General features: G+C 39.2%; 4 protein-coding genes across 4 annotated transcripts in view; 2 read left to right on the top strand and 2 right to left on the bottom strand.

The window, feature by feature from the left end:
* Positions 1–419: 419 nt before the first annotated feature.
* LOC138060432 (uncharacterized) lies at positions 420–6,200 on the bottom strand. Its single transcript, XM_068906198.1, has 12 exons — positions 6,067–6,200; positions 5,891–5,936; positions 5,750–5,785; positions 5,575–5,636; positions 4,979–5,095; positions 4,824–4,886; positions 3,520–3,601; positions 2,833–2,914; positions 2,523–2,664; positions 2,225–2,296; positions 2,039–2,098; positions 420–739 (listed from the first exon to the last, which is right to left on the bottom strand). The coding sequence occupies exons 2-12, from the start codon at positions 5,922–5,924 to the stop codon at positions 635–637; spliced, it is 855 nt and encodes a 284-aa protein (XP_068762299.1). The 5' UTR covers positions 5,925–5,936; positions 6,067–6,200; the 3' UTR covers positions 420–634.
* On the bottom strand, positions 6,043–12,547 carry LOC138013932 (HORMA domain-containing protein 1-like). The gene is made up of 15 exons (XM_068860967.1): positions 12,321–12,547; positions 12,200–12,222; positions 11,750–11,793; positions 11,555–11,618; positions 10,566–10,602; positions 10,452–10,472; positions 10,127–10,153; positions 10,009–10,035; positions 9,799–9,833; positions 9,301–9,369; positions 9,145–9,185; positions 7,429–7,470; positions 7,282–7,316; positions 6,969–7,037; positions 6,043–6,216 (listed from the first exon to the last, which is right to left on the bottom strand). The coding sequence occupies exons 6-15, from the start codon at positions 10,464–10,466 to the stop codon at positions 6,043–6,045; spliced, it is 534 nt and encodes a 177-aa protein (XP_068717068.1). The 5' UTR covers positions 10,467–10,472; positions 10,566–10,602; positions 11,555–11,618; positions 11,750–11,793; positions 12,200–12,222; positions 12,321–12,547.
* Positions 12,548–14,060: 1,513 nt separating this feature from the next.
* On the top strand, positions 14,061–14,987 carry LOC138013931 (craniofacial development protein 2-like). The gene has a single exon (XM_068860966.1). It carries the CDS (start codon positions 14,061–14,063, stop codon positions 14,985–14,987), a length of 927 nt encoding a protein of 308 aa, XP_068717067.1.
* A 4,925-nt stretch (positions 14,988–19,912) lies between these two features.
* LOC138014283 (CD151 antigen-like) overlaps positions 19,913–24,739 on the top strand; it is an 11,841-nt gene continuing 7,014 nt past the window's right edge. Inside the window, exons 1-3 of the mRNA XM_068861322.1 lie at positions 19,913–20,126; positions 22,195–22,386; positions 24,309–24,383. Coding sequence (XP_068717423.1) covers positions 20,070–20,126; positions 22,195–22,386; positions 24,309–24,383 — 324 coding nt within the window. The 5' untranslated portion in view covers positions 19,913–20,069. The remainder of the gene's footprint in view (positions 20,127–22,194; positions 22,387–24,308; positions 24,384–24,739) is intronic.

Below are 24,739 nucleotides of genomic sequence, written 5' to 3'. Positions count from 1 at the left end.
GTCACTGCTTTATTCCTGAAAAATTAGGGCATCTGTTGTTAAAGGTTAAAGGTCTCGCATCAGTTCAAGGGTTCGCATCTTACCGAGCCATCATTTTGGCTCTCCTTTGTAATCTTTCCCCACAAAGACTGGGAATGGAAGGGGAAGGGGCATGCCGAGAGGAGCAAGAATGAAGCAGATGGGGTTGAAAGCCTCTCCTTGCATGATAACTTGTCCTCTTTTGTCGCTCGCGAAGAGGTAAGAAATGAAAAGAAAAAACCATCTGAGTCGGGTTGCTTGAAGCTTGGTTAGCGCAAGACAGCTTTAAATGCCATGCCAACGAGGAAATCATCATTTTTTTGTTTGGAGCTAACCATGCTTCGAGAAATATTAAGTATCATCACCCGTATCGCACAATACAATTGATAGAAATGCAAAGACACAGAAGACAAATACTTTATTGGTTTCCAATAATACAAAGTTTGATAGAATTTAAAAAAATTGGAAGGTACCGATCAGTAAAAGATTTAAACAAAAGTTTTACTACAATCGTCACGATAAATACAATGTGCTTTTGGTAATAACTCAAAGGTTCGATTCAGGTCACCTACTTTGAACCAGACATCTGGTCAGCAAATTTGTATAAGACCGAAACTCAAACCAGAATTGGACTCCTTGCAATGCTAGCTTTCCGTCTCTTCGACAACGGAAGATCATCACGACCACACTCCTGACTGTCAGAAATTTCAAATTCTGTCGCCTGAGAAAGAAATGTGGGAAATTTCTGTCTTGCCAAAAAAAGACAACGAAAGACAAAAGACAGTACAGCTATTGAACTAAGTAATCGAAAACTGCCTGTTGGGCCGGAGTGCTTGTCGTGATGTGAGTTGTCCGGGGTAAAAATAATAAGGTTCAAGCTAGAGTCAAAATGAAGTATGTTCCGGCCTGTTGACTAAAATTTCCTTGGTTACGCCATGCAAAAATAGGTAAAGGTGTGACCTTAAACAGCAACGACCTGAGCCAGCTTTTTTTCTCACAAATAAAGAAATTATGTTCTTAGACATAGGATAGGGTTGGGGTTAGGGTAATCACACCAAGACGAAATTTGGCCAGGGTACTTAGTACCCATCATATATTTTTCACATCACATTTTCCTCCAAAATACTGTTTCCATGGATATTTCTAAGATATTTAAGATATTTCTTTGAGCCTTAAAATTGACATAAATTGTCTTTTTTGAAAAAAACGGTTCCCATACAGCGTTACCAGATAATGTTCAAACCAATCTCTAAAATGTTTAAAACTCAAGAAGATCTGTAGACCACTTTTAGAAATGTCTCAAATCTTTTTTCACCTACAGAATTTTTTTAAATTTCAAAAACAAACATTTGAAGACAATTGAAATTAACATGCAATAAAATTAAAAACATTTACCGCCTGGAAGCAGAGATATAAACGAATGAAATTGCAAAATCAGGAAAAATGAGGGTGTGCAAGATCAGCCTTTACGCATGCGTCACCCACTCATTCGAGTCGAAGCGCAAGTGGAGCTACAGGCCAACACGAACTTGTGCAAAAGTTTCGTAGTTTTCGTGAATAGGAGATGTGTGTTTACATCCCATTTATATAAAAATTAGTAAAAGGTGAGCGAAATCGGCTATATATTTTTATTTCCGGTGAATCGTGAGCTGACGCGAGCAGCTTCAATGAGAATTGCGTGTGTGGCTTACGCGCGCTCAGATTAAAACCCTTAAGCTGACCAGTGGTTGTATTGAAAACATGGGTTTCTCCGAGGTTGCTCATTCTTGCGAACTCATTAAGTCATCGTTTTTAGTTACAGTTTTTGTTGGTAAAGGGGTCAATACTAAACAATTTAGTCTTCAGAAAAACCAAATCAAATTATTTTACACTGGTCTCAAAGTTCACCACACAACTTAAATTTCTCATTTCACGTTGATTAGAAAAAAGACTCAAGGATCTGTGCTAACGTAGATTGCGACTGTTTTATACGAACCCCGTTCAATGAAAGTGTAACTACTCATGAAACCGCGTCACTAACCTCATCTTTGCGTGATATGACTCTTTTAGAGCTCTTTAGTTTCCGCTCCTTGTTGTCAATCTAACTCAATGAATTACCAAAATAAAACATTACCACTTACTGAGATATTTTCAATACACCATAACGGAGATGGATGAGATGAATGAGATGATTAGCACCAAGGATTGTAGAAGGTGTGCTAATTACCTTTTTTGACAACTGTACGTTCCCGGAAACATCCATTCTCGAACATTGTTGAGTTATATTTTCCACCTGTGACTGTAAACCACAAAAAGAAGAAGAAAGAGAAGAAGAAAACAATCACTCTTTATGGATAAGGTTATTAACTTGCTTTCAGTGGGTGATCAATTGAATACGACACTAATTTTTAAAACTCTTGTTTTGGTTCAAACCAATAAATCCATACACTCAGACTCAGAGTCAGCTGCAGGTCAGTATTCTGGATCAGCAATAGAACGTTTCACTGATTCTCACATGTACATACCTCCTCCAGCTCGTTGTTTCTATCTTGGACATCGTCTCCTGACTTGCCAAAATTCGTCTCATTCTCGGGTCCGCGCCTTCTGCTGAAATATTTGTGGAAGCCCTCCGACACGAGTTTCTTCTTGTTTACGATTTTTCCAAGTCTAAAAAAAATTCAGTGAAAAACGACATTAAAAACTTGTTTTCTGAAGAACAATTTTCTCTAAATGGTCAACGTTTCCTTGTTTACAAATATAAGAAACACCAAAGTGGTCTCATAGGTAAAAATCAAAGACAAAACACTCAGTGTGAACAAAGGCTAATATGGTTACCTCTTTCCTTTCAGAGTACTTCTTATAAACCCCTCTTTCTCCAGTCGCTTAACCAGGCCTTGTGCAATACTCATTTCGATGTCTAGAGTAGATAGTAACAGTCATTGATGCGCTAGTTATAAATGTTAAACTGAATGTCCGCTAAATAAGAGCCCGTACGCACTGGGCAAAGTCTTGTTTATTTTGCGAAAAAATTTTTCATCATTTCCGTGATACAAGTGTGTACGGTGATTGTTTTTCCCACCAAATTTTGTTAAGCCTTACCAATTTGTCAGGTGTGAAAACTATACATATTTTACAATTTACACGGCATGATCTAAAGAAAAAGTGCGCCGCCACGATTACCATATTGAAAATTTGGCGGAGACAACTTTTGTTGAGATTTTTGGTTGGGCCAAACAAATTTTGTCAGCCCAGCGCGCACGGGCCCTTACACTTGACGAAAGTTAATATATATGAAAGCCATATATCTGACATATATTTGAACTGCGGAGAGATGAATCAAATTAAGATGCTGATATTCATAGTTATTAACGTTACCTTGAGCAGTAACAAAAAGGACGCCTGAAAATTTCAGACTTGAACGGAAAGCCTGAATTTTTCAGGCTCTCCTTTCGTTACAACAGTGTACAAGTAACGATAATAACTGCCATGACAGCATCTTAACTTGAAATAACACTTTCTTACTCAGGTAACGAGCCAAATTGGTGGGGAGGATCCTGTTCAAATCGCTGCACGCAAGTATGGTTCTTCGCCATATACAGGTAGCCTTAACAAAGAATATAAAAGTTTGACGTGTTAGAAAAAGCCACGTAAAAGACATATTTACCAACAAACCTAACCAAAATACTGAAATAAAAGTAAATAAATAAAGAAATAATATAGGCTTCTTAGGCGCGGTGTGATGACTGAAAAAGATTTGCCGAATACTACAAGTAAAGAAATACTTTTAAGAGACAGCAGAGGTGCAGTTGTCACTTGTCAATGCCCCGGCAGCGTGTTTTATCTTTAGACAAGAGGGAATTTGCTCCAAGTTCCATATAGTCTTTATCTTTATCTAGGAAAATCTGAATCTTATACTACCACATAATTGTAACATCCTTTGAGGGTAATGTTTCTCTTGCCACGTCAACAAGTCAGCCTATTACCTCTTGTTCTAGTACAGTTCTCGCCTCAAAGTAGGCACAGAAAGTTTTTAAGTAATAGATAAAATATGAGCGGGAGACCTTTATGGGCTCACTTGTGAAATGAAACAATAGAATGTGTTTGTCATGTTAATCACGTGGGCGTGGAGCTGTCTCATAAGAGTTTGGAAATACTCAGCACTGAATTGGGCAATTCATTTTCATAGAGCTTCTGTAGTAGAAACATGGCTGGTCGGTTTTGCTCTCCAAAGGGTTAAAAAGAAGAGACCAGTTTTGTGTCGGAAGCCACTCCGAGAGAAACACAATACAACACTAAATGGGAAAGAAAAGTCTTGGAGGAATGGCAGCAGCGACGGAAGCAACTTATATGTACAATGTCAGAACTTGTTGGAGTGGCCGGTCTCAAATGCGAAGATGTTCAAAATCTGACCGTTTCACTAGAGCACATGTCGCCAAATACGCTATACAGATTTATACGTTTAGTTGAGCAAGTCACTGTCATTTGCTTGAGACGGGAGGAGAGGATGCATTAAACGTTCTCAACAAAGAGGCAAGTAAATTGTTGCGATTGAAATGTCAAACTCGAGATAGATTAATAAATTTTGCACAAATTTACAGGACTCGTCTGTAAAGTTAAGCATACTAATTAGGCGAGTTAGAGATCTTTATAAAAGTTAATCCCATGCCTTTCCCTGCTATCCATTCAATCCCCCCCCCCCCCCCTGCTTTCGGACAGTTGAACTTTATTGGGATTTTCAAACCAACACATGTGACCTGAATAGTGCATTTCTGTTGGCTGTCACCCTTATGAATTATTAATGAATTTTACAAGTATAATTTTCCTACCTGCAAAGCAATTCTGTTAAGATTCACCAGAGAGGAGTCTGTGCATTTACCACTGTGCTCACCCTAAGGAACGACAAACTAGGCTTGATAAGGCTGGGCTTGGTACTCTTGAATACAATAACTCAATTTTGCGTTAATCACATTGAAGTACATACCTTGGCACAATCCACGCATACATGAAACTGTGGTGCCTCATCGTGCTTTAAAATTTGGAAACAAATAGCATGCTGCCAGTGGTCACACACTCCACAAAGGATCATCAGTCCATCATCCTACATTTAAATACGGCTTTTTGTCATAACTTTGTCGGAGACTTCGTGTTAGTGACAGCTACTACATCATCAAGAGACAGTGTATCATTTCAGTTAAGAAATTCTGATTGACATATGCTTTCTTGGCTTCAAGATTAATAGGCATAGGTTTTACGCAACCTTGACAGACCTTAAGTGCTCAGCCAATCACAATGTAGAAAATGCAGTATATCAACTGGAACTTTGCTTAGAGTTTTCAGAGTATCGGCACCTTTTTATACACCCATTTTAACTAAGTGAATACGTAAGAAGAATAAAATAGTTAAGCTTGGTCAACTTTATTGATAGAGTCTCGTTCGTTAGAGTGTTATCCCAAATAAACGGGGCAGAGTTTACGATAACTTTTAATTTCCGTTGAAAAACGCAGAAATGCAGAAGTTAGGTATGGTATTGGAACTACTGGTCGAAATTCCTGTAGTGCCTTTACATGTGACAGATACCTCATCATTTCCACAAGGACATTTTACTTTTAGCTCCTCCTCTGCTTCTTGCTCAGTTAGATCTGTCAATATAGCAAAGAAGAAAAGCACCATTTAGTATTCACTTAATAGTTTAGAACAGAAAATAGTACTTGTCTCAACTGCTAAAAGTAACAAGTTCTGGAAAATTTATTACCGTTTATGGTCTGGTCACATTCCATATCTTCCAGTTCTAAAGAAAGGTAGACAGTAACTTGAGTCTTAGAGGAATGGTATGCTGACAGCCTTAGATGCAAGAACAAATGAACAAACAAACAAATAAACAAAAAAAAAACACCTTTTTCACTGTTCTCTTTGTTTTCCTCAAGCATCTTTCCTTTCTCCTGCAAAGTAAAAATATAGACTCGATGAATTAATACATTTCCAAAGTTTGTAATTTAACATGTTTCCAATAATTATTGCAAGTAACCATATAAGAGGAAAGGTTATCTAGTCACCCAAAAATTTACTTACAGACTGTGTAGTGGCTTGTTGTCCTTGTTCCTCTCGGTGCTGGTCTGCACCTTGTGAATTGTTCTCAGGACTGGTTACAGGTTCCAAGTTAATGCTGTCAGGCTTATTACATCGTTCCTCCTCCTTGTTATCTTGTTTCATCTCAAACTGCTGGCAATCAGTTTTTATTCGCAGCTTTACTCTGTACAAAAACAGGGGCAGACGACTAACCACTAAATACTACTACAACTGACAAGCTTACACAGTAAACACTTAATGACTGGTCCCAAGGGAAACATTTGATTTTGTTTCCCAAGAATCTAAATGTTTCCTCGAGGCGCAGCCCAGGGAAACATTGAAATTCGAGGGAAACAAAATTAACTGTTTCCCAAGGGACCATTCATTAAGAGATTTGTTATACAGCACAAAAAGAAAACCTGCAACGGGCAACAGCAACGGCGGTCGTCAGTCAACATTCCCAGGTAACAGGGCACTGTTACCCTCTGATGTCATAGATTTTGCACTGTTGCCCGATCAGAGACTTTTGGCGGGAAACAGTTTTATTGTTAGAAGTCATGTGACCTCGAAGTTGGGGGAAAAATTCAGCTATATAACAATTTTAACTGTCACATAGTAAGCATTTTAAACGAACAAAAGCAAGTCATATTGGAATGGGTAACAAATAAAATTATTCAAAATTATTACTGGCAAATATTCAATAACTTTTATTGAAAAGTACCCACGTGTGAAATGGCTGGTGATGTTTTTCATTCATCAGTTGGAAACATAAAAAGTAAAAAAAGACACCATGAAATGATGATTAACATCCTAAAGGCTAATTGAAAGAAATAACTTGACTTTGCTTATGACTGTTGTGTGCCTTGGATAACTCAGCACAGTTTACTTTTAACAAGTTTTCATACCGTTGACACATCTCCAACTTTGATATTAAGGGGCTCCTCCACAAAGAAAAAGAAATCATTTCCTGTTTGCTGTAAAAGAAACAGGACATCAATTACATGTAATGTTTTTATCACCAAAATTATTAAGAATAATGTTAAAGGTTTACCACAATGCCAAAAAATTACACAAGTACGTGTTTTCTTAGCTGTTGTTCTCTGGATATTGGTTTTACTTTATTTGTTAGAAGCTTTACAAGATCTTACACTATGCAGATAACCAAAATAGGGATAAACAAAATTATTACATAAATTGAGCAAGTAAATAAAGTATAACCTTGAAGCCTGGTGGTTCATAGTCTGATGGTGTAACTGAAAAATTAAAAGTGCAAGAAGACAGGATCATATCATCTTCAGTTGATATAATTGCTTGTGTGAGGTTGTTGAGGTTTCAGGTGGTGCAACAACAATGCCATATACTTACCCTCATCATAGTAAAGTAATTTCATTGTCATCATAACATCATCTAAGACAACAACATTAAATGTGAGAGAAGGTAAATAAAACGTTTATTATACAGGGATCCACATTTGCAGTCGTCCGTTCGTCACAGACAACTTAAAACCTGTGCAGACAAGACTAATAACTCCAAAGCTCGTCCGTTGGACAGGTAAAGTTTCAATAAATACCATCAAATGTTAACATAGAATACACTTTTCATTCTGATCACTTTTCATTCAATGCTAACTTCCAGAAAATAACTTATAAGGAATAAACATGCAGCTTTCCTCAGCACTGAAATCTCAAGTTTGGGCACTATTTTTGACCATGCAGTATTTTCCATGAAACGACTGCAGGCTCAATGTTCATGTATCTCACTGCTGGCATGGTTTGTTAGCAAGTCGTTTAGCAAAGAGCAAAGGGCAACTTGTGGTCTCAGCAGGTAATGCACCTATCAATGGAAATCCCGTGGGGTGAGGGGGGGGGGGGTGCAGGCAAGGGATTTGACAATTCTTAAAAACTTTTTATCAAATTCCCCAGGGTGGAAAACTAACGTCAGTGAAAATTGTCAGAAAAAGCCCCACCCTGGGGTAAAGAATCTAAACAAACAATACTATAATACTATATGAAACAAATGACTGGGCATGTTCATGATTTATATCTTCAGTATGTCAAAACAGGTCGGATCAGTGACCTGTAAAATTCTCTGACCGAGCAGTGGAATTTGATTTCAATCAGACGGGAACTTAAGGATAACAACTTTCTCAAAATAGACAATATCTCCTTAGATGACAGTTAAAAGTATTGGACTATTGCGATGAAAACAAATATTTCTGCACCGGAACTGTGACTTAGGGAAAGACTTGGTAGCTGCGTTTGAATTGATACCAGACTTCTTTTGGTCAAAGTCAAATGTCCTGTCTCAGTTATCAAATCCCCGCCTATTGTCCCCACCACAGGAGATTTACATTGATGGGTGCATAATGTGGCATTAGTTACAAGGTGTTTTGCCTCCTCCAGCAAAAAGGAAAACAAGTGGAGCAGAACCTGCTGCTTACCAACAGGAAAAACACAAAATCTTGGTAGCATTTAAAAGGAAGACACAAGACAGAAGTGTCGAAACTTTGGGTCTTTGAATCGTAATTTTGTAGGCTTAGTAACAATCAAGTACGTTTTGCCGTGGCAGAGATAGACCACTGTACATCGTGTTCCCACGGTGCAAATAACATAATACTCCAGAGTCCAAATTCGTTATTTCTGACAAGAATGTAAAATAAAACACGAATGTTCAAGTTACAAGTAATATTATCGACCACTACTTCAGCATTTTTGCCCAGGCAACCCAAAATTTTTCTAGGCATGTATATCATAAGACTTACTTGCCCGGCTGAAGGCTTTGATAAAAAATGAAGATGGATTCCTGATTTATATGCTTATGATATTTAGACAAAACAAGATTTAAGCAACCTCTTCCTGTCCCTATAATGTGCATCAGTGATCCTAGGAATGTCACTTGAGAATATTGTTTTACGGTATTATAAAACATAGATGCATGCTTCTCCCAATTTGTAGCAAATACTTATAACAAAATAGAATTTAATCGGTAGACTCTAAAGTCACTTGTCGTTATGAAAACACTTCATACTACTCAAAGGGAAATAAGTGCCAGTATCTTGGGTTTTAGTGTAGAAACAGGTACCTGGTAGTGATGTCAAAGTTTGACTGAGTAGAATTATTGTCCTGAATTGAAAAAAAACACAATTTTTTTAATGAAAACTGAATGGTTAAAATGTTGGTGTCAACAGATGCAAAGAAAATGTGCTGCAGCTACTAGCTGGTAGTTGATCAACCCTACCGCAGCAAACGTATGGTTGCCTTTTTAGTATCTCTTTCTGTATGAGCACTTGCAATCTTGTTTCCATTCCTTGAATGAGACAAAATGAATGCTATGTAATTAATAATAATAATAGAGCAAGTTTCAATTGAGTGTCGTAAAACCAAAACCAAAGTAATTACTTTGGCCAATCAAAAAGGACTGAGACAATCCAGCAAACCAATCAAAAAAAAAAAAAAAAAAAACCAATCAAAACTCGAAGTAATTACACGTAGCCCACACAAAGCGCGGGAAAATGTGCATGCGCCAGCCACGATTGGTTTTGGTTTCACTTCTGATTGGTTGGAAAAGTGGTGCGAGAACTTTGAACCAATCACTGAGTAAAGTAATCACAAACCAAAGTAATTATCTAATTACTTTTGACACTCAATTGAAAACCGCCTCTAATAATAATAATAGTTATTATTATTATGGTGTGTTGGGAAAGGGATTGATACTTTCCAACTTGTGCACTCTTACCTGAAGACACTGACTTCTTTGTCCACATAAGAAAACTGCCAAAGAAAATGGAAAACGTAAAGATAATACCATTTGCCTCAAGTCTATAGGTACTTTGCTCATGTCACATGTCACCAACACATATCAGATACCATATTTAGAATCAGAGACATACTGACATACTGACATACTGTAATTACTCTTTGTTGAAGTCATGATACTTCCCCTTACCTTAAAGGTGTAAGATTCTATAACAGTCTGCAATAAAACAGGAAGAAAAGAAACTAAAAAGTGAAACCACTGCAGGAAAGTTTGCCAAGGAGTAAAATAAAGTTTTAATCCAACTTACGTCTGGGTCCTCAGCATCACCATAAATCTGTTTCAAATATGCAAATTGAAACAAAATACATAAGCTTGTCTTGAGCAGAGTTATTTTAATTTATGTAGTTATTGTTTTCTACCACTGAATTTCTTATTATTGTGTACAATAGATATCTATGTATTTTTCATCTATGATTAGGGATGCATTCCCACGATACTTGTAGGCATATTATTTTATGAATTTTCACTTTATATTATCTGTTTGAATAAAACCCTAAGTATGATTTGAGCAGAACATCAATCGAAGCGTAAAACTCAGTATATATTCTCTAGTTGAATAAATGAATACTTACACCAATGATTATCATTCGCAGCTGTCAGAGACGAAAGAGAGAAAAGGAAAAAAATATTGATAACTGAAACAGCGAAAGAATGAGATAGACATACAAATATCAAAACATACTTACATATTTCTTATCAAGAGCATCAAAGCAACCTTTTATCCTGAGTGAAGGAAAAAGCAAATAAAAGCATGGGTCTCACTACAATACCTGTAAGTCCATAACAATCAGCAAATGTTACTATTTATTAAATTAACACCAATGAAATACCAAGTGAGCTTTTGTGCAAAAACAGGATATCTTCACACCTGAAGGTAACATGTTATCTTCACATGTGAAAAGGTCACTGTTGCTATAATTACATACAAAAATCGCGCCTTTCATTGCCTTTTTCGAAAATGATTTAGTATTTCATTGGTGTTTATATAATAAATAGAATATCACATGGCTACTTGGAGATACGAAATTTCGTATCTCTGTGCGGCCATGTAATCTTCTCTATCATAATAAGCTCAATAATGCAGGATTTTGATTGGTTCTCACCTATGATCTATTAGAAGATAATCTTATAGCGGACATCATCATCAAAAACTTTTAATTCTTTATAATATGAAAGAAATAGATTCCATGCTGCCATGCATCTGTTTGGTAATAGATCACAGAAGGCACCAAAATGTGGCCTGAGGAACATCAGTGACACACCAGGGCCCGGATGTTCGAAAGCCATTTAACTTAATCCAGGATTAGGGTAAACTTGTGTTTCGTGTTTTCAATGTTTTGGTGAAAGTTTCCTTTGCTTATTTTTGTTTTTCAAGATTGACTTCTTCTAATGTAATGTTTTACCGAATATCAGCCTTGAACACTATTTGGGAGTAGAGAATAAAACTCCTTTGTTAATTTTTAACCTGAGATTAGCGTTAATCGGCTTTTGAACAACTGGCCCCAGGTGGAACTTTTTTGTTCTTACCACATTTTGATGCCATCTGTGATTTATTACTGAGCAAATGTACAGCAAGATGGAATCCGTTTGTTAATTTTACACTAAAACAATCTGTTTGACAAGCTTGTTGCCGCTATGGACATTCCACTACAAGAGAGATGATACAAATTCTCACCACTGTATGACTTGACATGCTCCAGGGCAAGCACTGTCATCCTTCAGGATTTTTAAATTAAGATCTACATCAAAGAAGCAAAAATAGTGAAATTGGCTGGTAGTACTGGGGGACCACGGCAGATAGTAGAGGGGTTTGAGAAAACAAAGCAAGATAATCTTTTTTTGGTCTAACTAATTGTATATCACCCCTTACCCTCTAAACATCTGTCTCCAAAAGCGTGCTCTGGGAATATGGTTCTAGAAGTAAAGTCAGAATTAAAAGATGACAGTCTCATAGTGTGTAAAATATCAATAGGACGTTCTGGGTTGTTTCTTTAAGAGTGATGACAATGTGCGAGCCACGCGAGTCATGCGAGCCATGACTGTGAGTCATGCGAGCCAACATGCCAGTCACACAGTTATTGAAAGCTAATACTTTTAATTTAATTAAAATGGGTGCTTAGACTTAATAACTGCTTGTCAGTGCTATTTGAAATGGGTGCTTAGACTTAAATGCAAAATTCCATCGCATGGCTCGCTAGATCGCTGGCTCGCAGATTGTCCAACCCCTTTCTTTGACAATGGCCAATGTTTACCATCCGGCGTGTTTCCCAAAATCCACGATTACAACTACTTCCTGGAACGAAAAAAAAAGTACTCTCACCTGAGATAAGTAATACTGGAGACCTAAAAACAATAGAGCCGAAGTCAAATGACAAAAAAATAAATCAAGTAGTAGCTACCGCGGATGGAGCCCTGAAGTTGGTAAAAGTTTTACTACTTACAGCAACTGCCAGGAGCTTTTTCACAAACAAGGCTGACTGTTGCTCTGTAACTTGTTGAGAGGGGAAAATACTTGACCACTGCAAATAAACGAGAGATCACGCCATCTACATTGCCTTTCTACGATCAGTCCGTCCACCATCTTGGAATCAGTGGGTTTCAGTCTCTCCCGGTAACAGATTTTACAAAAATAGACTTCAAGGAAAACATTTTTAACACATACACTAACTGTTTTCTCCTGCTCCCGTATCGCCTGAGCTGTTGCCATTCCTTAGCTGTGGAATAAAAAATTGATGCACACGGTAATTTAAATAAACAATGTCAGTTGGCCATACTCAACTATGTGCAGTAATTTTTTTAGGTGAACTATTTATGCTGATGAATTTTGCTTTTATACACAATTTTGAATACTTCAAATGAAGCGGGCACTCAGTCCATTATAGATAACTTGTCAGAAAGTCATCCTGATTTGAGACACTTAAGTGTTTTCCTAAACTGGAAACTCGAGCGAGCCTTGCATGTCATCAACGTTGTGATCGAGTTTAACCTAAAAAAACCATCAAGGGTTTTGTAGTGACAAACTGAGCTGAAGAATTTACAAAAGTATCCACGACTTGCCAAATTCTGCTGCTTCAGGAGACAAATTTTTCGTTTTTTCAGTGAAAATAGGGAAATATAAAACAAAATATAATTTATATGCCCTTTTCAACCAGCGAAAAGCCCAAATCGATGAGATTTGAAAAGATCGTGTGCCTTTCTTTAAGACTGAAATGGGATTTTTTTTGCAGTCGCCTCTCGAGAGAAGAAACCCAGTGTTTCGGCGGCTTCCGGAAAACTTTGGCGCAAATTACAGGCATGCATTGCATGTGCGCTTTTTTTTTTGTAGTCTTGAAAATTTTTTGGTCTAATTTATGTGCCAGAATACCCAAAGTCTCTAAAAAAAAAAGCCACACCGGAACATATTAAGGTGCTCAGCATTTTACCTCGAATTTTCCCAGACGTACTGCCTCACAAGTCTCCACTGTAAACCTTACTCAAACGTTTGAGTATAAAGCACACGGGGAAATCGTCCTCCTTCTTGAATTAGTGAAAGGCTCGCGAAGTTATTGCAAAACACGAATAATCTCCCCGTCAATCGAGCGAATAATGCACAAAATTCTGCGACTATGCACTTTGCTCCAGTGGCGGGAAAATTTTGTGCAGCCGCGTGACGAGAGGAAACGATCGCTTTTGGCGGGAAGGCTGACAACGTGTGCTTCCTTGTCTCTTCCTATAGAAAAGTCCCCTTAATGCCCTTTTTCAATCTGCAATTTTTTCGCAATTTTGTTGCGATAAAAGTTCTGACGTTGCGAAACAAGTTGCCTGAGAAGTGTTACACTGGGAAAAATGTCTTGCAACTTGCGATTGTACGACGTCTCGTTTTAGAAGGTTAAATAAACACTTTCATTAGGTGGTGCCGCAAACCGCGTTGCGACACAAGTTGCTAAGGAGAACGAAGACTCTGGAAACGAGATTGCACAACTTGCAGGACAGATGTTACACTGCGCAAAGTCACAATCCCAAAAGTCCTGTGGCGATGGGCAAGCAACGAAGCTGCAGGTGTGGATGTAGCCGCGGACCTGCACACAGGCGGCTCAGGCCAAATTGTCGCTATCTTGCTGACACAAAGCAGCAGTGGATTTCGGCAGCCACCTGAGCGATTGAGCAGCCCTTTTTAGGAGTGCACTGCTCACCTCCATAGCATGAGGAAGGGGGCTAGAAAAGGTGCCCTGAACATTACCTGCTTCAACTCTGCCTGGCCGGTTAGCCGCGATCGGCGGGTATCCCGCTTTGCGATCGATGACAGAGAAAGAGAACAGGCACCAAAACACATGCAACTTACAATTGGCTCCTGGAACGTAAGAACACTCATGGAAAATACCAATACAGACAGGCCTGAGGGAAGAACAGCACTTGTGGCCAGAGAACTTAGCAGATATAATATCGACATGGCAGCACTCTCTGAGACAATACGAGCAGGAGAAGGCCAGCTCACTGAACCAACTGGTGGCTCATTCTTCTGCAGTGGTCGCAATGAAGAAGATCGTCGCGAGGCAGGTGTGGGTATTGCCATCAAGAAACGCCTGGGAATAAATGAACGCCTCGTTACTTTACAAGTCCCGCTCAAATATGGCCGTTCCTTTATACTTGTAAGCGTCTATGCTCCAACCATGACCAACTCAAATGATATCAAAGATAAATTCTATGAAGACCTAGATGCCACCATATCCAGTGTTCCTAAACCCAACAAGCTCCTCGTCCTTGGAGACTTCAATGCCCGAGTGGGTCACGATCATACCACCTGCCTGAACATCATTGGCCATCATGGCATAGGCAGTTGCAACTCCAATAACTTATTACTGCTCAAGACCTGTACAACACAAAAACTACTCAACACCAACAGAGTCTATCGCTTGCCACTGCGTAACAAAACAACTTGGATGCACCCCCGCTCCAAGCATTGGCATGTCATCGATTACATCGTCACAAGACAGTGCGATAGACAGGACATTAGAGTTACCAAATCCAAGTGTGGTGCAGAATGTTGGACAGATCACAGACTCATCGTGTCCAAACTCAACATGTCTATCAAACCCAAAAGGCGCCCACAGGGTACTATAAGAAGTTGAATGTTTCCAAGCTCAAGTCCCATGAAGCTGCAGCATTATTAGCTGAGAAGCTTGGAGCAAAGAATGCTCACTTTTCTCCCTCACACGATCCAAAGACGGACTGGGAGGCATTTGCAGAATGCCTCTACGAAACATCTTATGAAACCCTTGGCCCGAAAAGCAGCAAACACCAAGACTGGTTTGATGAGAATGATGCGGAAATAAAGACACTCCTAGAGAAAAAGCAGCATATCTACAAAGCCTTCTTGGGCGGTCCATCATCAATCTGCAAGAAAACAGCCTTTGCAAACATCCTTAGTACCATACAAAAGAAGCTTCGAAAGATGCAAAACCACTCGCTTGCCATGAAAGCTGAAAGCTGCGCACGCACAATAGGTAGAAACCACACGGGGTTAGCGACCATCATCGCAAGCGATGGACGAATATCACACTGCGCAAAGCTTCAAAATTCATTGCTACGTTGTGTGAAGCGTTGCCGCAAAGTAGAACTCAATTCGACTTTCCGCAACGGTTTCTGCAACTTGTCTCGCGACATTTTTGGCCGTTGAAAGGTATGTTACATTGGGTAATGTTTCGTGCAACTTGTCTCGCCATAGCGTTACGAAAAAAGTTGCTCGAGCGCAGTGCCTTTACGGTAGGCGACAGATCAAGGCGATCACGGTAGGCTCGATTGACCAGCCGTTTTGTAAGCCCACGTTCCTCCGCGCACAACTCGGCTGGATCACTGGTCCAGCCAATTGTTTTTTCCACCAACCCGAAAGTCGCCTGCCTGCCAAGTACAAAATACAAAATAAAATTGCGATGGGTGCTACGTCACGGGTAAAAGACGCGGACCAGTGATCCACTCCCAAAACGGCTGGAAATCAAGCCTACCCTTACGGAAGCTCGACGGGTTTTTCCAAATGCAGGAGCTCATTACCTGGAGCCTCGACTCCATCTTCCATATTAACCCTCTGAGTCAACCCTTTCCCCGTGTCTTTCTATTTTTAGAAGCACTTCGCAGAAGCGTTTCATGGCTGTTTTCACAACAGCCAATCATAAGAGACCTATGGTCAGTCATTTATTACGTTACGTCACTGAGGTTTCCTGGGGTCTAGTTGGTCATGTGACATGAGTATGTTAAGTCGACGCCATGTGCTCGGTTTTGAGTTGCTGTTGACAAGGCTTTTGGACGGTAATGTACCACAGTCACATATGTATGTGAACCATTTTAAGGACGGTGCCTACTAATTCAAAGATATTTTTGCCCCGGCTTATGATGATGCAGGAAATGTAGATCTTGGGGTAACCATGCATTTTTCAAAGATAATTCATGAGTGATACTTGTAAACAGCTTTAAAATACAAAGCAATGTATGGCGTTCCTTGTCAAATTGAAGCTTAATTATCTCTCAAAAATGCAGGGTTACACCCAATTTTCTTTTTGAATACCAAGAGTACTTACTAAGATCTACTGTACTTTCCCCGGATAGTTTTAAACCGCGCAAAAAAATATCCCTGTATTAGTAAGCATCACCGATAGGAAACCCGTGAATCTCGAGATGCGCAGAACGTATGCGCAATAACAATAGTAAGCACCGTCTTTAAGTATGTTCTCAGTCGCATACGTCAAAATATAGTAGTTCTAAAAATAGAAAGATCCGGGAAAGGGTTGACTCAAGCGTAAAATACAGATGGAAGCTCCCAATAATGGGCTCCTGCCAAACGCGAGAATGGGTTTTCAATGGAAACAAATTACGGAACCGTTGAACCTTTCAGTAAAAAGGTCTATTTACAAGCCTAGTGGCCCATTATAGCCGGAGCTTATCCCGGCTTATGTATCATGAAGCAACTAGGATTATTTCTACTCCCCCCCTGGATGAGATGCTAGTCCAACGCAGGGTTACCCCCAGCATTAGATCTGCCGGTACCCATCTATACACCCGGATGGAGAGAGGTACCGTGAGAGTAATAAAGTGTCTTGCCCAAGAACACAACACAATGTACCCTGCCAGAGCCCCGAACCCGGATCACTCGATCCGGAGTCGAGCGCACTAACCATGAGGACACCTCGCCTCACGAGCATTTTTTAGTAGGCAAACGTTTTTATGTTTGAGTAATACTATTGCCGGCTAATTTTATAAGGGTGTCTGTAAGGTACCCAACTGTTGCCATGTAAACGGTACAGCACTGCTAAAAGAAGTAACAGACCCTCTAAAATTCAGTTTTTGGAAAATACCTTGTAAAATATTCGGTGACAGTTTTTTTAATTTCGAAAACCCCATTATATTCTCTTCCTTTACACGGAGTGTGAGAAAAATTTATCTAAGTTATGAAAACGCCCAAACGGAATGTTGAAAACCCTTTCGAGTTCCCTTTAAAAAGCACTTCAAGACATGAAACTCTTATTGCTTTTTTCTTTCTTTTTTGGTTGAACGTTTCACAACTAGCGTTTCCACTTCGAGAAGTAATCGGCAAAGGGTACAAATTGCCAGATAGTCGATAGCGTTAAATTAAACCCAGGTTAAGGCCTTCGCTTATTGAAAACGCTATGGATTCGCTCATTGAAAACGCTATCAATTCAACACTCCGAGAAGAACAGGCTGGGTTTAGAAGAGGACGAGGTTGTATGGATCACATCTTTGCTTTACGAATTATCCTGGAACAGTCTCTTGAATGGAACACATCTCTTTGCATTAACTTTATCGATTTCCAAAAGGCATTCGATAGCGTGCACCGAGAGAGTCTATGGAACATCCTTTAAGCATATGGATTACCTCCCAAGATTATCAACCTTATCAAGATGTTCTATGACAACTTCGAATGTAGTATCATCCTTGGAAACACCATTACAGAAGCATTTCCAGTAAAATCGGGAGTGCGCCAGGGCTGCATACTCTCGCCTATTCTCTTCCTTGTTACTATCGACTGGGTGATGCGTCAAGCAACTTCCCTGCGCTCTCGTGGAATACAGTGGACTATCTTCTCTCAACTTCAAGACCTTGATTTTGCTGATGATATTGCCATCCTTTCTTCAACACCTACCCATCTTCAGGAGAAATCAGACGATCTCAATACAAATGCCAAGAAAACGGGACTGATCATCAGCAAAAAGAAATCCAAAATTATGTGTGTCAACTCCGACGCATCAAGGCCAATCAACATCGATGGAGAGCCGTTGGAACATACTGAAGAGTTTACCTATCTCGGGAGTGTGATCAGTACAGATAACAGTGCCCAGAAGGACATCAAGGCTAGGCTTAACAAAGCCAGGTGTGCATTTAGTAGTCTTAGAAACATCTGGAAGTCTAAGCAGTACAGCCTTAAGACTAAAGTGCGCATCTACAACAGTAACGTTAAATCTGTGCTACTGTACGGCTCTGAATGCTGGAGAATTGCCAAGAGGGACATAAATAAAGTCAATGTTTTTCACAACAGCTGTCTGCGAAGGATCTGCAACATCTTCTGGCCCAATAAAATTTCCAACAATGACCTGTATCAGAAGACTGGGTGCACAAGTATTGATCTTGAAATCAAGAAACGCCGGCTTAGATGGCTGGGACATGTCTCACGAATGTCGTCGGAGAGGATACCCAAGGTTGCCCTTAGGTGGACACCTGCAGGCAAAAGAAAAAGGGGAAGACCCAAAACCACCTGGAGGAAGACAGTGGAAACTGAACTTAGTGAGATGGGTTTGTCATGAGGAGAGGCACAGGCAATTGCGAAAGACAAGACCCGTTGGAAAAGAGACATTGTTGCGGCCCTATGCCCCATTGGGGGCAATAAGGACTAATATATATATATATATATAAGGCCTTCGCTCACCAGGATAGAAGAGGTGCTTCATTGATCTGGAACTCGCCTTGAAAAAGGAAATACATGACTAGCAGCGAACAACAGCCTTGTATTCCTTCCACGGCCTTTTCACAGACCGATTTATTTTTAGATTGAATTTCCCGCGAATGAGATTCCCTAAGGCGCACGATTTTGTCTCATCACCCTCATCCTGCAGAAGCCATTTTTATGCAAGGGCCAGCTGAACAAAGTTGAAGCGCCGGATCTTGGGAGATCTAACCAGCAAATAATTAGCTATAATTTGTAGGTTTAAAACAAAATAATACTGCAAGGCTGGTTGTTCGCCTGTGAGGATAGTTTCTGTCTCTGGTTCGTTTGAAGGATGTAAACTCTGGTTATTTTGCCGTTGGAGTATATAACAACGGACACTTTTTAACAAAGAAAGTAATATTCTGTTCTGAACTTTTGCACTTCCGCAAAGGGTTTTCAATTTTAACACCTGTCGCTTTTCTTTTCTACAAGGCCGTTTACACGACAGAAAAATTTGGGTCCGGACCCGTCAAAAAAGCGGTACGGACCCATAACTTTTGTAAAGAAACACTGGAGTTTCCACAGGGCCATAGGCGTCTATGGCCCTGCAGAAACTCCGGTGTTCCTTTACAAAAGTTATGAGTCCGTACGCCTAATTGACGGGTCCGGACCCAAATTTTTCTGTCGTGTAAACGGCCTTTACGAATACTGACAAACAGATCAGTACCTGATTTATGTGTTTCTAAAATTATACTGCGAATATATACCGTAATACTCGAGAGAGAGGAGTTTTCTTGTATGCAAAATTGCTTTATCTAGCTTGCTATCAAGAACTATTTTTGCCTTGTCCAAAGTGATATTCATTTCCGCTTGCCATTGTTCCATGGTAATTTTATTGCGTGGCCTACTCCGTAAATGTCAAGTTCTGACAGATGAAACAGCTCATGTAATCTAAACTGCAAGAAAACATCATGCAGATAAAGTAAATTTATTGTTTCTGTGATAGCGACCTGCTGATAATAACAATACAGCGCTGTAGCAGTTCAAGAAGCTCCTTGATTTCAATTGGCTCCTTTTCAATGAACCATAACGAAATATCAACAACAACCTGTCGTTGAATGCGTTACACACCTTCCAAAAGCATGCATATTCATATTTTCATCTCTCAGTGGTTCGTCTCGAGGAAATTACAACGTTCCGGTTCGTTCGGCTTCGTGTGGTGCTCTATTTTCTTCATTGCAGCATCCCTTTGAGCGAGAAAAGCCATTCTGTTACAGTTATGTGTGGGATTAAGTGCATAAAGACGTTACTTTTTGCCTTCAATTTCATCTTCTGGGTATGTCCTTGAATTATGTTAGCAATGAGAATGTTTCTCTTGTACTATGCAGTCCAAAGTTTTATTTGATATCCCTGAAATGAATTCAATTTTTCCCCAACTATTTACAGTCTTTCATATTTTACATTCTACGCGACGGAAAAGCTTTGCTAATAACATCTTTCAATTCTATTTTTCGTATTTACTGTGACCTATATATTGAAATAGTTCAGTGAGCCATTTTAAGTTATTCAGCCAAAAATGCCGAAAAATGTTATGAACTTTACTTCATTCGATTGACCTTTTTCTGGCGAACTCGTCAAGCTTGGAAATTGCGAAAACCTTTAAATACTTTAGTAGTCTAGTTCTTTTATTGATTTTTCAGGTCGACAGTTTTCTTCTCCGAGCTGGGTTGCTGCGTATATTTACTGATAACAGCTCAAAAATAAAGATTTCCATTTTACCTCATACGTCGCGAAAGATTGCTTTTTTCTTAGAAAGAAAAAAAGCAATAAAACTAAAATGTTATGTTCGTTTAATATGAAAGCAATAAAAATTGACAGTAGCGACTATGATATTTGATATTGTAATCGTTTCTCGGACACCTTTCTCAGATCAATTTGACGACAAAATACGTCCTTTAATTTATACTCAATATATTTAAATGTAGATTGATCGTCATACTAAATTTCATCGAACGTCAATTGCGCCTTTTTGTTTACAAATAGGCCTTGTTAGTCTATTGGATTAAAATAACTCTAATTATCACGTTCCTCTTTTATGACATCAGATTTATCGAAGGAATTACAGCTGTTTGCATTTGTAATAGCGTGCGCCAGGGTCAACCGGGCATGCACTATCTATCATCACAAAATGAAAATGTGACTTAAATTAATGGTTCCATTTCAGTGCACTCACGTCATTCTATGGATCTTAGGGAAATGATCAATATTATTTAGTGCGTGCTTAAAGACGTTTCACTTTAAAACGTGAAAGCAGCCGATTCCAGAGGGAAGTTTTTTTTCGGTTTTACAACGCACTGTACGACTTCAAATCTTCTCCACTTATTTCCATCCTGCATCTCCTCACTCAATTGCGGTGCACTCATATGTTCAAACGAGTCCACAATGCATTCTATCACTGATATTAGCCAACTCTTACTCAAGCTTACTTCAAACCTTTTTTTCGCCAAAGAAGACCGAAATGTAAAAGAGATCGTTGCTAGAAAGGAGGGCGCTGGTACCGCATCTTGTGATGGGGCAAAGATCACTCACTATTATTAAAGGTTACCCGTTATTTTCGCCCAATGGGTTACTTTTATCTCTCCGCGATTCCCAAAATAAAAGGAGAAATTCCCTATGTAAATTGCAATTTTATATGTAAGGTACCCCTGCCTGATTACAAAAAGGCAGCCCTCGCGCCACCTGAGTTTCATAAGTAGAAACTTAGGATGTTGCGACACAAGCCTGGAAATAATCCATGCTTTGAACGGGGCTCGAGATTGCGTTGCAGTGTTCTACAAACTGAGCTATCAAGCCAGCTGGTACCTTGTGAATTCGAGTTATATCTCAGTTTCTTCGCAACTGTTTAATTGCTTCTCAACTGTACATGTGATGATGATCTTCAACCTCGTGTATTAATATGACCAGAAGGCGGGCGATTGCACGGCGCTTGCGCGAGCCACTTTGAACGATTGAATCAATCTCGACCCCAGAGCTCTTCTTGGGTCGATCTGAGGCTCTGGTGACGAGAATGCGATCGAATGTGATAGTTCGAGCAGCGAACTAAAGGAATTTTTTATTCTTTAAAGAATATTTCATATTTTCCATATTATTCATTCGTTCACTTTTTACCGGATATAATGCGAACTCACAAGTGACCAGCTCCCAGTGTGCTTGATAGACCTTGATAGCATGGAGTCGATGATAACGAAGTATTTGTCTATTTTCCTATAATCGAAAAGGCAAGCAGGATTTTAAACAACATCAAACAGTGATAAAATAGTGCTCTTTTGCGGTTTATTTTGAACCAAATGATGACGCATATGTAAAACGAAAACATTTATTATTCTGAATTTTCTTTGCGCTAGCTCGCCGGCGCAGCAATCTTAGGGGTAGGAATATGGACCGAGATAGACCCCGGACAGTTCTACGCGTTTATAGGAAACACTGGATATTCCCTTCCGGCCAAACTGTTGATTGCAGCAGGTGGATTTGTCATGATTGTTGGCTTCCTGGGCTGTTGCGGGGCAATAAAAGAAAGTCGACTCTTACTTGGCCTGGTATGTACTACATGATCAAAAAGAAAAGGATCAATCACTACTGGTTTGCCAAGCGCCAAGGCCCAATTTCGATATTACAGGGTCCACTCTTTCTCCCGTCTAGATGACAAAGGAGCAAACAAGGGTGGACTTTAGGAAGGAGATAAGAACAGATTCATGCAACAGTTTTGAAGCCTGGATTTCACTAGCGATGCAAGCACATGCGCAAACACAACGCAAGAACAAGAAAATTTATTACGTCTGGTCGTGTCTGGCCAATTACAGAACACGTTCCAGATTCCCCGGGTCTCAGCATTCCCGCGTGCTGATGTTTAGGTCGACGTTCGTTTTCACATAGCATAAGCTTATGCTTTGCGCTTGTGGTGGCGTTGCTATTGAATACCAATAGGGAGTTTTAGCAAAGACGACGGGTACGGCTACGGCAACGCCACAAAGCAAGAATATTATTAGTTGAACAAGGAAAAATGCTCGTGCTGCACGTGCAACACGAATTTCCGTGCATTTCTTTGCCGTACTCCACAAACCAACAACGTGAAATCACCAAATTTTAGGTTTTGACGACAACGTGAGCATATAACATTGAAAAAGCATTTTCAGTTTTGACTTTAAAACCGTTCGTACCCATCAAGTTACAGGATAGTTCACCTGTATTGCACAATGTGAACAAGACGGATTAATCGCGAAATACTTGCGATAGCGCTAAGTTATATTTTGGACTGACGTTTTCGTTGCTGTAGCCGTCGTCTTTGCTAAAACTCCCCGCTAATAACAATGGCCACGGCAACGACATTGCCACAAAACAAGAATACTATTGATTTAAAGATGAAGAATAATCATACCGCTCGTGTGGCACGAATTTTAGCACATCTTTGTGCGGTACTCTTCATAACCACGACGGCCATGAAATCACCAAATTTGAGGTTTAGACGACTTCATTTCAGATTAAAAATAGATAATGAAAGATTTACATTTGTACTAGCTCGTGTTGTCGTCAAAACGTCAAATTTGGTGATTTCACGTCGTTGTTGTGAAGAGTGCTGCAAAGATATGTGCTAAAATGCGACGGTGCCGCACGTCGGTGTAGCACAATTATTTTTACTCATTCAACTAATGATGTTGTTTTGTGGCGTTCTCGTTAACAACCGCGTCGTAGAATATTGTCCCCAGAGCCCCCTTGCTTTTTTAAATAATGGAACAGCTGACCAAAATGATCGAAGCCCCTGGGACTCCTGTTTTCCCCTTTCCTCAAGAACCAATACGATTTGATATTTATTAATTTGTTTTGATTTCATTTGCGCTCGACTCCACAAGCTATTCAGCTTTAAACATTATCGTGTGAAAATAAAGTTGCATTGTTATTATTATTATTATTATTATTATTATTATTATTATTATTATTATTATTATTATTATTATTATTATTATTAAAGTTGACAGTTGCTTGTGAAAACACATTGTTCGTGCATGCATTGTTCATTCGACTAACCACGAACAATGTATTTTCACAAGTAACTGTCAACTTTATTGTGAATATTCACTCGTGAATTTGTGCGATCTGGAATCCTTATACGATATAAGGCGAGATTGCTGTCATAATTTTGTTAGCGAACGGGACTTTGGGCGTGATACCCAACGAGTTTGCCAAGCAGAAAGGTCCCTTGGTCGGGATGAAACGAACTTCGTAATTACTATTATTATTATTATTATTATGATTATTATGATGATCATGATTATGATTATGATTATGATTATCATTATGATTATGATTATGATTATTATTATTATTATTATTATTATTATTATTATTATTATTATTATTACCTACATAGACGTTTCGCCTAAATGTTTTAGCTGCTGCCCAGTAAGAGTTTCATAACTGAGTCTTATAGAGCTCACTTTCAACTCTGCCATTTCAATTTCAGTTTTTTGCTTGTTTATTCCTGATCTTTGCTGCTGAGGCTATTGCTGGTATCCTTGGTTTTCTTTATCGTGACAAGGTAGGTATTATTTCATTACGTTTTATGCATTTTCAAAACGTGAATAATAATAATAATAATAATAATAATAATAATAATAATTTAACAAAAAGGAAAGAGATACTAAGTTAATTACACGACGTTTCGAAGAAATCTTGTCCCATTATCAAGTGAAAGGAAAAATTCAGTGTTGAAATTTAAAGGAGCGAATATACAATATGTTAATTCACATGAACAGTTTCGCCCTTAGGGAGTCACTTTGAAAGTTTAAAGGTGGTTTTTCCCTTGTATGAACAACATTTCATACAAAAGGCATTCGAATTTGCTCTTACATTTTCTTAAGACTATGATGTTCTTAGTCAGATCCCTTGGGATAG

This window comes from Montipora capricornis, chromosome 8, assembly GCF_036669925.1.
Source record: "Montipora capricornis isolate CH-2021 chromosome 8, ASM3666992v2, whole genome shotgun sequence".
Classification (NCBI taxonomy): domain Eukaryota; kingdom Metazoa; phylum Cnidaria; class Anthozoa; order Scleractinia; family Acroporidae; genus Montipora; species Montipora capricornis.
Note: the sequence above shows the minus strand (reverse complement) of the source record. Positions and strands in the feature narration are given on the sequence as shown.